Raw genomic sequence first — 13,265 nt, 5'->3', positions numbered from 1 at the left:
CTCTCTCTTTCTACCATCTAATCCTCTCTCAGTAACATTTGCTGGCTCAACATTCACAGAATAAAAAAAAAAAAAAAAAAAAAAGATCTCTCCAAAAACGATTTTTTCAAATCTTGACATTTTTAATTATCCGAAACGTCACACTATTTTCACTACCAAGCACCAATAATTTACAAGTGCATTATTTGCCCTCATTAGTGGTGGCTGCCAAGGCAAGCATTACTATTGTTCATACGCAAAAATGTACGAGAGCCTGTGCTAATTCACAATATGGTTCAGCCACGAGTGCCTTTCTGCTGTTATAAACAGTTAGCACTTAATAAAACTATTAAGGATATAAAATTGTATTATTATTATTATCATTATCATTATTATTTTCAAGTAAAATCATTGAATGCCATCTTTCTGTTAAAAGATACACTCACTGATTACTCTATTAGGGACATTATGGTCCTAATAAAGTGCCTGACGTGGTATTCTGCTGTTGTAGCCCATCTGCCTCAAGGTTCAACGTGTTGTGCATTCTGAGATGCAGACTCTGAGATATCTATGGGCCAGAATATCATAGAGACTTAGGGTTGGGCTCTTGACTTGTGCGAGCCAGATACAAACCAAACCACTCACACTTGAAACCATTCTCAACACAGAAGTGACAAGATATCAATGCCCTGGCAACCACCCACAGCACCCTAGCATCGTGGTGCTGAATTTAGCATGGGCAAGCACCACTCTCACTTTTAGTTTGGTATATTTCTCATTCTTATTAGCTTTCTATATCCATTCTGAGTGGCTAGTATAACACAATACAAGTGCTGCTAGGGTTGTGTAGAACTGTTAAATTTGAGACTGACATATGAAAGTTTTTTTCTGTATTGCAGGCTCTGGAGAAGCACTGTAGGGTGGATGGGGGTTACAGTGGGGTGAGGGATGTTTACGCAAACACACCCAACCACGACGACGTCCAGCAGAGCTTCTACCTGGCTGAGACACTCAAGTGAGTACTACACACACACACACACACACACACACACACACACACACACACACACGTTTAATCTAAATGAGGGCATACAATATACTACTATTGTTTATATACAAAGCTAACTTATAACTGAAGCTTAATCTACCCCTAAAAACAACAAATAAATAAATGTTAAGCTACGGTCAAGCTACCCCTTAAAAATTGTAGCTAATTACTTAGAAAGTGAGGGGGCAATATTTTGTCTACATAACTTGCAAAATGTGAGAACAGTATTTAACTGGCACCAAAACAATTCTGATTTCAATTAGGATAATTGCATCAAACTTATAAACAAACATACCTTTGCATTACATAAAAAAATGAATTAAAAAATTACAACTAACTAAACAACATTGTGTTATAAATGAATAATAAAAAAACTGTGATAAACTGCTGTATTGCAATGCACTGTCACTGCTGTGGTGCTTGTTTATGAAGTTTTATTGCCTGTCCCTTTTGTTTACCCATCTGTCCAAAAACTGGGGTGTAAAAGTGTGAAAGAAAAAGACTTTGGTTTGAGGTTTGACTCATTCACAAATCACACACACACACAGTGAAGGCAGATGACTATGCGTCATAGCCCTCATAAATAGTTACAGCATATTAACTGTGATTTAGATATTTGGCACTCCAGCAGCATTACAATTGCTCCTTGTGGAGCAGAATAGAAATTGCACAAAGTGTGGATGAAAAGAAAAATATTTCCTCTCAAAGTGAACCTAGTATTTCTCTACTTCTCTGTATTCCTAGAGATTATTAGCCCATTAGTTTCATCTCTGTGTTTGTGGGCTGATAGTCGGCACTGAGTAAATGTTATCAACTTGCCAGTGTCTGCTTTTTCATCAAGCCTGATATATTGTATGTAGTCAGATTCATTTTTAGTCTGTGTGAAGGCTTCGTTATTTCAGTAGAATGTTTAATATGATTTTTCTCAGCATGCTGCTATAGCATTGTTCCCTTTAGCTCTAGTGTTTCTGTCTCTTTAAAAATGATTTCACAGTTGTGCATGTTTCCAGCATACAGTTGAAGTCAAAAGTTTGCATACACTTAGGTTGAAGTCCTTAAAACTCATTTTTTTATTTTAATATTAGATTTTATATTAGCAAACTATAGTTTTGGCAAGTCGTTTAGGACATCTACTTTGTGCATGACACCAGTAATTTTTCCAACAATTGTTTACTGACTGATTGTTTTAATTGACTAAATCACAATTCCAGTGGGTCAGAAGTTTACATACAACACAAGTTAACTGTGCCTTTAAGCAGCTTGGAAAATTTCAGAAAATGATATCAAGCCTTTAGACAATTAGCCAATTAGCTTCTGATAGGAGGTGTACTGAATTGGAGGTGTACCTGTGGATGTATTTTAAGGCCTACTTTCAAACTCAGTGCCTCTTTGCTTGACATCATTGGAAAATCAAAAGAAATAAAAAATATATAATTGTGGACCTCCAAGTCTGGTTCATCCTTGGGAGCAATTTCCAAATGCCTGAAGGTGCCACGTTCATCTGTACAAACAATAGTACACAATTATAAACACCATGGGACCACGCAGCCATCATACAGCTCAGCAAGGAGACGCATTCTGTCTCTTAGAGATGAACGTAGTTTGGTGCGAAAAGTGCAAATCAATCACCGAACAACAGCAAAGGGCCTTGTGAATATGCTGGAGGAAACAGGTAGACAAGTATCTATATCCACAGTAAAACAAGACCTATATCGACATATCCCGAAAGGCTGCTCAGCAAGGATGAAGCCACTGCTCCAAAATAGCCATAAAAAGCCAGACTACAGTTTGCAAGTGGAGACAAATATCTTTTGGAGAAATGTCCTCTGGTTTAATGAAACAAAAATTTATATTGTTATTTTTGAAGGAACAAGAGTGAGGCTTGCAAGCCGAAGAACACCATCTCAACCGTGAAGCATGGGGTGGCAGCATCATATTGTGGGGGTGCTTTGCTGCAGGAGTGACTGGTGCACTTCACAAAAATTATGTGGATATATTGAAGCAACATTGCAAGACATCAGCCAGGAAGTTAAAGCTTGGTCACAAATGGGTCTCCCAAATGGAGAATGACCATACCTCCAAAGTTGTGGCAAAATAGCTTTAGGACAACAAAGTCAAGGTATTGGAGTGACCATCACAAAGCCCTGACCACAATCCAACAGAAAATTTGTGTGCAGAACTGAAAAAGTGTGTGCGAGCAAAGAGGCCTACAAACCAGTTCGGTTACACCAGTTCTGCCTGGAGGAATGGCAGTCAACATGGCGAATATCGGTCGATACCTATGTTTGGCCGATAAAACGGTGCATCCCTATTTATAAGACAATATCTTGCAAGGCTTAGAGCAAGGTTAACCTAGTAATTACAAAGGTTATGAATACTTTTTTATTTCTATTTGTTTCTATTTTATTTTTAGAGATTTTGACTCTTTGATTTTTTTTTTTGTCATGATAAACAATACTGTGTACCAACTGGGAAAAAAGTAATACTTTAATATATTCTAAATGTGGAATCTGACAGAAAAATGTTCGAAAACTGCACTGGGGGCTGAGAAACTTTACAAAGCACTGTGCATCCAGAAATCCCTGTTTTCAGCTTTTCTGGTTCTGTTTCTCATTCTGTTGTTGCTTCTGGCCTGTGTTCACCCTCTTGCGCAGTGTGTGCGTATTAAATAATTATTCTTCTTTAGAGCCAGACTGTCTGGCAGGCTGAGGGAGTTTCCTATTCATTGAAATGCTCTTGTGTGTTAATCGGGCCTGATTGTGTTCTTTAACATTCTCACTTCGGCCCACAACATATGCTCTGCTGAACGCACAGAACCATTTACATTGGGTGCAGTTTTTGTACCCCTTCCCCTAGCATAAAAAGACATGCTAGTGACTAGAAATATGTTTACATTTAAATGTCTGGCTTATGCATTCAACCAAAAGGACGCACAGGCCTAGTGGGTTAAAGCTCATGGCTGGTTACAGAAAGTTGCTGGTTCCATCCCAAGGATTGAGCCATGAGCCATTACCATTGTGCCCACCATTGTTTAAGGTAATTAACCCCTTGTTGCTTTGGGAAATTGCCTCTCTACACTCCAAAATATTTTAGCCAATTTTTAAGATTTATGCATTTCAGTTTCATAACAAATTTCCATCAAATTTAATTGTTTAATCTTTAAATCAAAGGCATTTATCTTTAAAATATCTTAGAAATAGTAAGGTTAATCTTTAAATTATTTTATTGAGTATAATAAGTTTTATGGAAACATTGCTTGAAAGTAAAAAAAAAAAAAAAACAATTACTGATTTTTACCACAGATGATACTATGAATTGCCTTATTCAAAGGCACAATGGATGTAGCTCATAAATCATCTGCTGAGGTTTGGATCTACAAACCTTTAGTTTCCATCACAAAAGCTACACCACACAAATAGTGACTGCAAACTTTTTAACCCTAAAACAGGCAATGCACACCACAAGATACATACTCTTAATTTTCTTATAGGGGGTATCAAAAAGAGTTTCTCCCCCAATCTTGTTATCATTTATCATAGTTGGGACTGTTTTGAGGATGTGGGGCACATGACTTCAAACCAACATCTTGCTGTCTTTGTGATAATTATAAATGAATCTTACTTTTCTTCAGTAAAAAAAAACAAAACAATTAAACTGCTAATATTAATTGTGAATACATGAACATTTATGCATTTGGCAGATGCTTTTATCCAAAGCGACTTACAGTGCACTTATTACAGGGACAATCCCCCCTGAGCAACCTGGAGTTAAGTGCCTTGCTCAAGGACACAATGGTGGTGGCTGTGGGGATCGAACAGACAACCTTCTGCTTAACAGTTTAGTGCTTTAGCCCACTCCACCACCACCACTCCATATTAAGACAATGAATATTGTCTTAAGATGTGGAAGCAAATTAAGTCATATGTTGTACATGTTGTTATTTAGCACATTTTGAAGAGTGCATATCCCCTGAGATACATTGCCAGATTAAAGACGTTAACATCTTGATAAAGCTTGTTGGTTTCATTTTTCATTTAGAAGCTGCACAATAGAGCCCACATGATATTTCCTCCTTACTTCTGGAAGTATTTTTCCCATGTATTTCTTCCTTAAGTGTTTCACATACTTCATAAAAGAGTTCTAAGCGATGGAGGTGAATTACACCAATGCAAACATTGATTTGGAGCTAAATAAGTTTTTGAAAAGACAAAATTGTAATTTAAAAAAAGAGACAAAGATACCAGTTTTACTTCCATAAACAGACTGTTGCACCCTATACTGTCACCTTTATCATTAATTAATCTAGAACAAAATATATGACCACACAGCAAAAACCAGCAGAGTTTGTTTCCGCAACTTGTATGCATTCTGACCATAGAACAGTGCTATGAACATATTACAGCACATATCCCTTTAGTACCTCAAGGCCACAGTTGTATTAATATTAGAACCAACAACCTTCTAGTAGCCTTAACTGCTACACCTCACCACCAAAACACTGATGATAATACTTAATGAACTGGGAGGCCAGGTGTGATTAAAGCTGCAAAGAGTGGCTCATCCAGTAAACACACATGATTTCACTTCAACTTTAGAGACCTGAGGTACAGCATATCCCTTGAGAGAGAGGGTGGTTAAAAACTGCATTATCAAGGTCACATCTTCATCAGGAAATAGGCGTCAGCATCATTTGTAAGTTTATAGACTGTGATATTTAATGAGTGTCATCCAGCTTTCTAAATAAAGAGACGCCTTTCAAACTGTGTGGGTTATTTATTGGCTTCTGCTATTGATAGATGGCCTTCACTTGTAAAACAACATCCTTTAGCCGTGGCTGTCAGCTACTGTTAATGCAAGTTGCTATTCTCAGCCAAAGGAAGCTAAATGTTTAGACATTTTGCAACTTTAAATCTTCATCACTTATTTTGATTGTTGTCTTGGCAGTGTTGTACTTGGCAGAGACAGAATTTTGTCAGCAGTTGGAAGATGTTTATGTACTTGTATTGCTTCATCAGGCATTAATAGAGTTAATAAGTAGTGATTGCCAAGGAAAGCAATGCTATTTCTATCGCTCGTACTTAGGGTTATGGGTTTGAACAATATTAAACTTTGATGTGTAGCTTGGCCAAAACTGTTTGTGCTATAGACCTGAATAGTACATTAAATCATGTGGCTTGCTGAAGAGAGGTGTGTTGTAGAGTTCGACCGATTGGTAGGCCCAGAAGGAATCTGCAGATCTTTTTAGCATTTTCTGCACTGATTTTGTTCCAAAATAAACTAGACGATCATTGATTATGAGTTATCTGATTTATCTGTTTTTTATTAGTTTTTTCCCCCTATTCTTCCCATTGACTTGCTTTGTAGATCTAATCTACAGTTGAAGTCAGAAGTTTACATACACTTAAATTGAAATCATTAAAATGTGTTTTTTAACCAATTCACAGATTTAATTTTAGCAAACTATAGTTTTGGCAAGTCATTTATGACATCTTTTTAAAATTACATGTGTAATTTTCAAACAATTTTTTACAGACAGATTGTTTCACTTTTAATTGACAATATCACAATTCCAGTGGGTCAGAAGTTTACATACACTAAGGTAACTGGGCCTTTTATGTCAAGCCTTTAGGCAATTAGCCAATTAGCTTCTAATAGGAGGTGTACTGAATTGGAGGTGTGCCTGTGGATGTATTTTAATGCTTACCTTCAAACTCTGTGCCTCTTTGCTTGACATAATGGGAATATCAAAATTAATCAGTCAAGACCTCAGAAAAAAATCGTGGACATCCTCAAGTCTGGTTCATCTTTTGGAGCAATTTCCAAATGCCTGAAGGTGCCACGTTCATCTGTACAAACAATAGTATGCAAGTATAAACACCATGGGACCACGCAACCATCATACTGCTCAGGAAGGAGACACATTCTGCCTCCTAGAGATGAACGTAGTTTGGTGTGAAAAGTGCAAATCAATCCCAGAACAACAGCAAAGGACCTTGTGAAGATGCTGGAGGAAACAGGTAGACAAGTCCTATATCGACATAACATGAAAAGCTGCTCAGCAAGGAACAAGCCACTGCTCCAAAACTGCCATAAAAAGCCAGACTACAGTTTGCAAGTTCACATGGAGACAAAGATCTTACTTTTTGGAGAAATGTCCTCTGGTCTGATGAAACAAAAATGTAACTTTTCGGCCATAATGACCATCGTTATGTTTGGACGAAAAAGTGTGAGGCTTGCAAGCTGAAGATCACCATCCCAACCATGAAGCATGGGGGTGGCAGCATCATGTAGTGTGGTTGCTTTACTGCAGGAGGGACTGGTGCACTTCACAAAATAGATGGCATCATGAGGAAGGAAAATTATGTGGATATATTGAAGCAACATCTCAAGACATCAGCCAGGAATTTAAAGCTTGGTCGCAAATGGGTCTTCCGGACAATGACCCTAAGCAAACCACCAAAGTTGTAGCAAAATGGCTAAAGGACAACAATGTCAAGGTATTGGAGTGGCTATCACAAAGCCCTAACCTCAGTCCGATAGAAAATATGTGGGCAGAACTGAAAAAGTGTGTTCGAGCAAGGAGGCCTACAAACCTGACTCGGTTACACCAGTTCTGTCTGGAGGAATGGGCAAACATTCCAGAAACGTTTTTGTGAGAAACTTGTAGAAGGCTACTCAAAACGTTTGACACAAGTTAAACTATTTAAAGACAATGCTACCAAATACTGACAAAGTGTATGTCAATTTCTGACCCTCTGGGAATGTGATGAAATAAATAAAAGCTGAAATAAACCATTCATAAACTGTACTATTATTCTGACATTCCACATTCTTTAAATAAAGTAGTGATCCTAACTTACCAAAGACAGGGAATGTTTTCTACGATTAAACGTCAAGAAGTGTGAAAAACTGAGTTTAAATGTGTTTGGCTAAGGTGTATTTAAACTTATGACTTCAAATGTTTATACAGGTATAGGCACCAGTGGTATCTAGCTAAGATTTAAAAAGAAAGAAAAAAAAAATCTTTTTGGGAAGCTAAATATTTATAAAGTTAGAAAATAAGAAGAAATTAGTTGGCTGGAAGAATTATATTTGTAACTTTTTGTGAATCTGGCCACAGAATATCATACGGATTTTGGATGGGCCTGATGTTTATGCTTCCAATTTGTCTATATATACACATTTTCACAAATATCACAAATCTCTTTGTTCTGGGAATCTCACTGTGTATAACTAGAGCATAAAGTGCCCTTGAAAACTCTTAAATATTTTCTGTGTTTGTTTTCAGGTATCTGTATCTACTATTCTCTGATGACGACCATTTGCCCTTTGAGCACTGGGTGTTCAACACCGAGGCCCATCCTCTTCCCGTCATTAAGAAACAGAGCCCAGAGTTAGCCAATCATCTCAAGTAATCATAATCCTACTACGAAGCTCCAATGAAATGTAACTTCCTGGACCTGCTTTAACAGTAGACAAGAACTTTGGACTCAAAGTCCCTGTCCTCCAGGACTTTGCTGGAGCTTCCGGTCTCTCTTCAAAGCCCTAGGTCATGGAGCACCCACCCATGGCTGATTGTCCTCTGCCGTCTCTACTGATGGGATTCTGCATGCTGCCCCTGTCTTCTCTCTTTGTCCTGATGCTTTGGACATCTCTCTGAGCCTCAGTGATCAGAAGGACCATATCTCCTCTGTGAGGAGACTGGATGTTTTCTACTGTACAATTCAACATGCCCTCTCACACACTTTAAAAAAAGCCATAGGTAATTCAAATACATCGTTTTCCTTTTGTGTTTACAGGAGCAAATGTATGAGAAATCCACCTAACTTCACTGTTTCGTTCAGTTTTTGCTGTCATTTGGTTTTTATGATTCTTACTGGCCTGAAATTGTTGTTTCTTTGGGGTGTGGTTTAGCTTAGTTCAGTATTTTGAGGCTTTATTTGACAGCAAGGTAGTGAAACCATGTCAACTAGTGCCTTTTAGTCTTGATGATAAATTAAATGTAACATTAGTAAAGTTTTAATAGCAACGCTCTAATTTATTTTAGCTGTGTTTACAATTTTTTGTGACCGAGGGCATTAGCCTACTGTGCATTTAAAGAGATGACCAGAACAGTTTTAACCCTCTCACCTTCATTCGGGAACTTGTGTGAACGTAGGAATCAATCCTTTTATCAATATACCATTAATTCAGATTGCTTTGCAAGCATTGCTGATAAAATGTGTACCAATGTTGTTTTAGTTGTTTACTTAATTAGTGGAGGAAGAGGCTTTTTATCCTAGATATGTAAAATAGAGTATTTGGTGTTAATTTATTACTTAAGACATAGGATTTTTTTGTGTTTTCCATACTGAGGGCAGGGAACTATGAAAGCTGGATAATAAAAATAAATAAGAGTCAATTCTGAGTTTATTAAGTCACAATTGTGAGAAATAAAGTCAAAATATAAAGTCGCAAGATATAAAGTCTCAGTTGTGTGATATAAACTCAAAATTGTGAAATATAATGTATGTAAAAACCTTGCAGTTCCGACGTTATCTCTCAATTTCTATTTCGAAATAAAAAGTACGTATAAACGAAATTGCAAGTTTATATTTCGTAGCTATGAGATCTAAAGTCTCATGCATGAGATAATGGCAATTGTGAGATTTAAGCACACAATTGCAACTATTATATTATGAATTGTGTCTTTATATACGTATATATATGAATTGCGAGTTTACGTTACACAATTGCGAATTTTCTGTATCTCTCAAATGCGAAAAATAGTCAAAATTGTGAGATATAAATTCAGAATTACAGTTTTTATTTTTTTACAGTGAGGACTTTGCTTAGATCTTTCTAATCCATTGGGAAAATGTTAGGAAGACTCAGGCAGCATCAGTCAAAAGGGGAGTGAATATTTGTATGAATGTACCACCAAATGTGAATTGAACATACTTTGGCCTAGTTGTTGTGATTTTTATGATTTGTTTGTTTGTTTAATGTTTCTTTTAACATGAAAGCACAAAATGATGAATCGGTATCTTCGAGTTCTCTGTAAAGAAAAGAATAGGTATATTACTGTAGGACAGAGTGACAGCACAAGTGAGGAATTTCATATAAGGAAAAGATGCAAGGAAAACCTATGAATGCAAAGCAGTCTACTGCACTGGATAGAATATACACACACACACACACACACAAACATATCAAACAAGGAGGAAGCTCACAACTAATAAGAAAAGATGGGGATATGTCATGCTGTTGGATCTGATGTGTTGGTGGGCATAAGTATACATGCACATACATTAATTTATTTATTACTTAAATGTATTCCAATTCATGAAGGAACGGACCAATTATATTTCAGTGTATGTTTTCAGAAATTGAAAGCTCAAAAGTGAGGTTTCAGTTGAGAGATTAGTTTGTCCTGTATCTTTGGGTTGATTGGTCTGTTGCAGAGTGCTGCTACTGTATGCCACCTCTCTTTTGTTTTTTTTATTCCCAGGTTTAGGCAGTGTTCCTAAAACTAGTCCCACAGATATTCACAGTACTAAGCCAGTTGGTGTTGTTCTTTAAACCACTTTAACCAATTGCAATTCCAGGCATGGTTTAAGGGATAGTTCACCCCCCTATTTTGTGATCATTTACCACCCCTCATGTCCTTCCAAAACTGAATGACTTTCTTTCTAATGCGAAACACAAAAGGAGCATTTTGAATGAATATCTCTGTCTTTATGCTCAATACAATTGCAGTTGATTGTGATCACTTTACAGGTTTAAAGGGAACCAACGTTTCATAAAAGTAGTCCTTGAGGCTCATGTGTCATAATACAAGTCTTCTGAAGACATACGATAGGTTTTGGTGAGAATCAACCTGAAATTTAAGCCTTTTTTTGTTCTGGTTTCAATACAAGTTAAGCTCAATCTAAATCTTTTGTGGCATAATGTTGATTACCACAAAAATGTATTTAGTTCTTTAAAAAAAAAAAAAAGCTCAAATCTGGGTTAAAGTGAGGTACTTTAAATAATAATTTTTACAGTCATTTTAGGGTTTGTTGACATTATATCGTCATGGTAACGAAATTGTAAAATTGCCTATAAAACTTAACTTAATTCTGAAAAGTTTAGTAAGCTATATTATCACACTAAAATCATTTTTACATGCATGTCATTTATGTCTTGTGGTTATAACCTTTGAAAAAGTGAGTATTTTAACGTTAAAATATTCACTTCCATTGTAAGTGCCTCACTGAGTCGAAATGCATTTTTGTGGCAAGCAACATTATGCCACAAAAGCTTTAGATTGAGCTTATCTTGTACTGAACATTTCCTTTAATGTATTTTACTGGTGGATCTAATGATATTTTACATTGTACCTCCCAGTGATTCCTCGAGGCGGACGACTGCAATTGCAATATTTTTCGGTATGCTGCCGGACTGCATACTGTCAAAGCTAAGAACCAAGACAAATGAAAGTAACGTCAGCTCATCTCGGGGAAGCCTGTCATAAAAACACTGATACTGTAGATGAGACATCGTATTCACTGTACTGACGATACAGAGAATCTAAACGGTGTTTAGCACTGTCGCGGTTTAGCGCGGACTAGCGATTTGTGTCGTCTCTTTAGTGTAAGTGACTCCTTAAGCAGGGTTTACATCATGGTGGTGTATTCACAGCAGGTCAGTCAAGTCAAGTTAGGTGACATGTGCAGACGTTTCCTTGCATCTTGTTTCAGTATGTATAATAGAAGATGTGCTTTTCAGATTTCTGGATTAAAAATGTGTTTAAATATTGTGTTGATGTTCGAAATGCCTTTTTTTGTGATTCTTGTTGTTTGTTATTTCTTTATGAGACAACCTCAGAAATGTAACTGTACAAAATTGCTGATAATCATTCCAATTGCACATAGTTTGATTTTTATTTTTTATTATTATTATTAAATATATATGCAATTAGTTTTGTGGGAAATTGTTGTTTGGTTGAAATTTTTCTTTTACGTTTTTTAATTGTACATATTTCATTCTGGCAGTCTGCCAACCATCATTTATATAAATCTTATGAGCTTATGTAATACATTATATTAAATAGCAGCAAAAGGTTTTTGATAAACTATATTTGTTACACTTAAATTGTGAATAAAACAATCTTTTAATATAGCACTGAGTTGATTTTTTTTTCAAATGGTTGCATATCAATCTAACTATCATGTATGCATATCTTTCTATAACTGTCTATTTATATCTACGCATATATATATATACATTAGATAGATTTGCATAGAAATAGAAAGACAGATATGGAGAAATAGTTATATATATATATATGTATGCAAATCTATCTAATGTATATCTATGCATATATATCTATCAAAAGACACAATCACTATTGCAAACACACCAAGAGCATGGTTACAAACAAGGAGACACCCAAATAGACTAACTATAAAGAGAAAACATTATAGCTCATACAAACGTGCTGATTTATACTGGTCTGGCTTTTTTATGCCAGCATTAATAAATGTTTTTTACTTCTCGCCCTTTCTCTTTTTATTATGTCCTCTGGAAAGATTTGTTTACGGCTGGATCAGTTAGAGAATTGGATATAAAGAAACCATAATGGATTTCTAAATAGACCATTATAACTGAAAAGGAATAAATATAGCCTATAAATGGAGTGAGGAAGTTGAAGAAAGAAACAGCAACAGCCAAAAGGTCAAAGAGATGGAGAAAAACTGATATGTACAAAACTGTTCAAGAACTGCACTGGAATAGATAAAAAATATATATAGGGAGAGCGAGAGATCACCCAGAACAATGCATATTAGATGAAATTATACCACAATGTGAAATTACAGGTCTGCAGGATTTAGGAAGACTCAGTGTCTCTAGTGTGAGTTACTATGTCATTAGGTCAGAAGGCAGTAAGACTAGTAAGAGCTATTGATGTGTCAAGTCACATCAGCTTTAGAGGAACCATTTTCCTCTGAAATGGCCCACGCTTGAAAAGGTTGGGAGAAATATTATATATTTAAACTGCATTAATCACATTTGCAATCATAAAACGAGCGAGAACCAATTATGTTTGACATCATTAGCTATGTTTCCAAGTATGAATCTAATTCATGTGAAAAATCAAAAAAGAAAAAGTGAATAATATGATTTTGTTAAGGCAAAGTTATATGACTTTTTTGATGCGCATGTAAATACCTAAATAAATTCTTAAGAAATATATTCGTTATTGTGTTTCCATTCT

At 36.1% G+C, this 13,265-nt stretch overlaps 1 protein-coding gene across 1 annotated transcript in view; it reads left to right on the top strand.

Moving 5' to 3' along the window:
- LOC127622257 (mannosyl-oligosaccharide 1,2-alpha-mannosidase IA-like) overlaps window positions 1-12,100 on the top strand; it is a 145,570-nt gene extending 133,470 nt beyond the window's left edge. The window contains exons 11-12 of the mRNA XM_052096292.1: window positions 879-994; window positions 8,316-12,100. Coding sequence (XP_051952252.1) covers window positions 879-994; window positions 8,316-8,442 — 243 coding nt within the window. The 3' untranslated portion in view covers window positions 8,443-12,100. The remainder of the gene's footprint in view (window positions 1-878; window positions 995-8,315) is intronic.
- Window positions 12,101-13,265: the final 1,165 nt, after the last annotated feature.

The sequence above is a fragment of the Xyrauchen texanus genome, chromosome 28 (genome assembly GCF_025860055.1).
Source record: "Xyrauchen texanus isolate HMW12.3.18 chromosome 28, RBS_HiC_50CHRs, whole genome shotgun sequence".
NCBI lineage: Eukaryota > Metazoa > Chordata > Actinopteri > Cypriniformes > Catostomidae > Xyrauchen > Xyrauchen texanus.
Note: the sequence above shows the minus strand (reverse complement) of the source record. Positions and strands in the feature narration are given on the sequence as shown.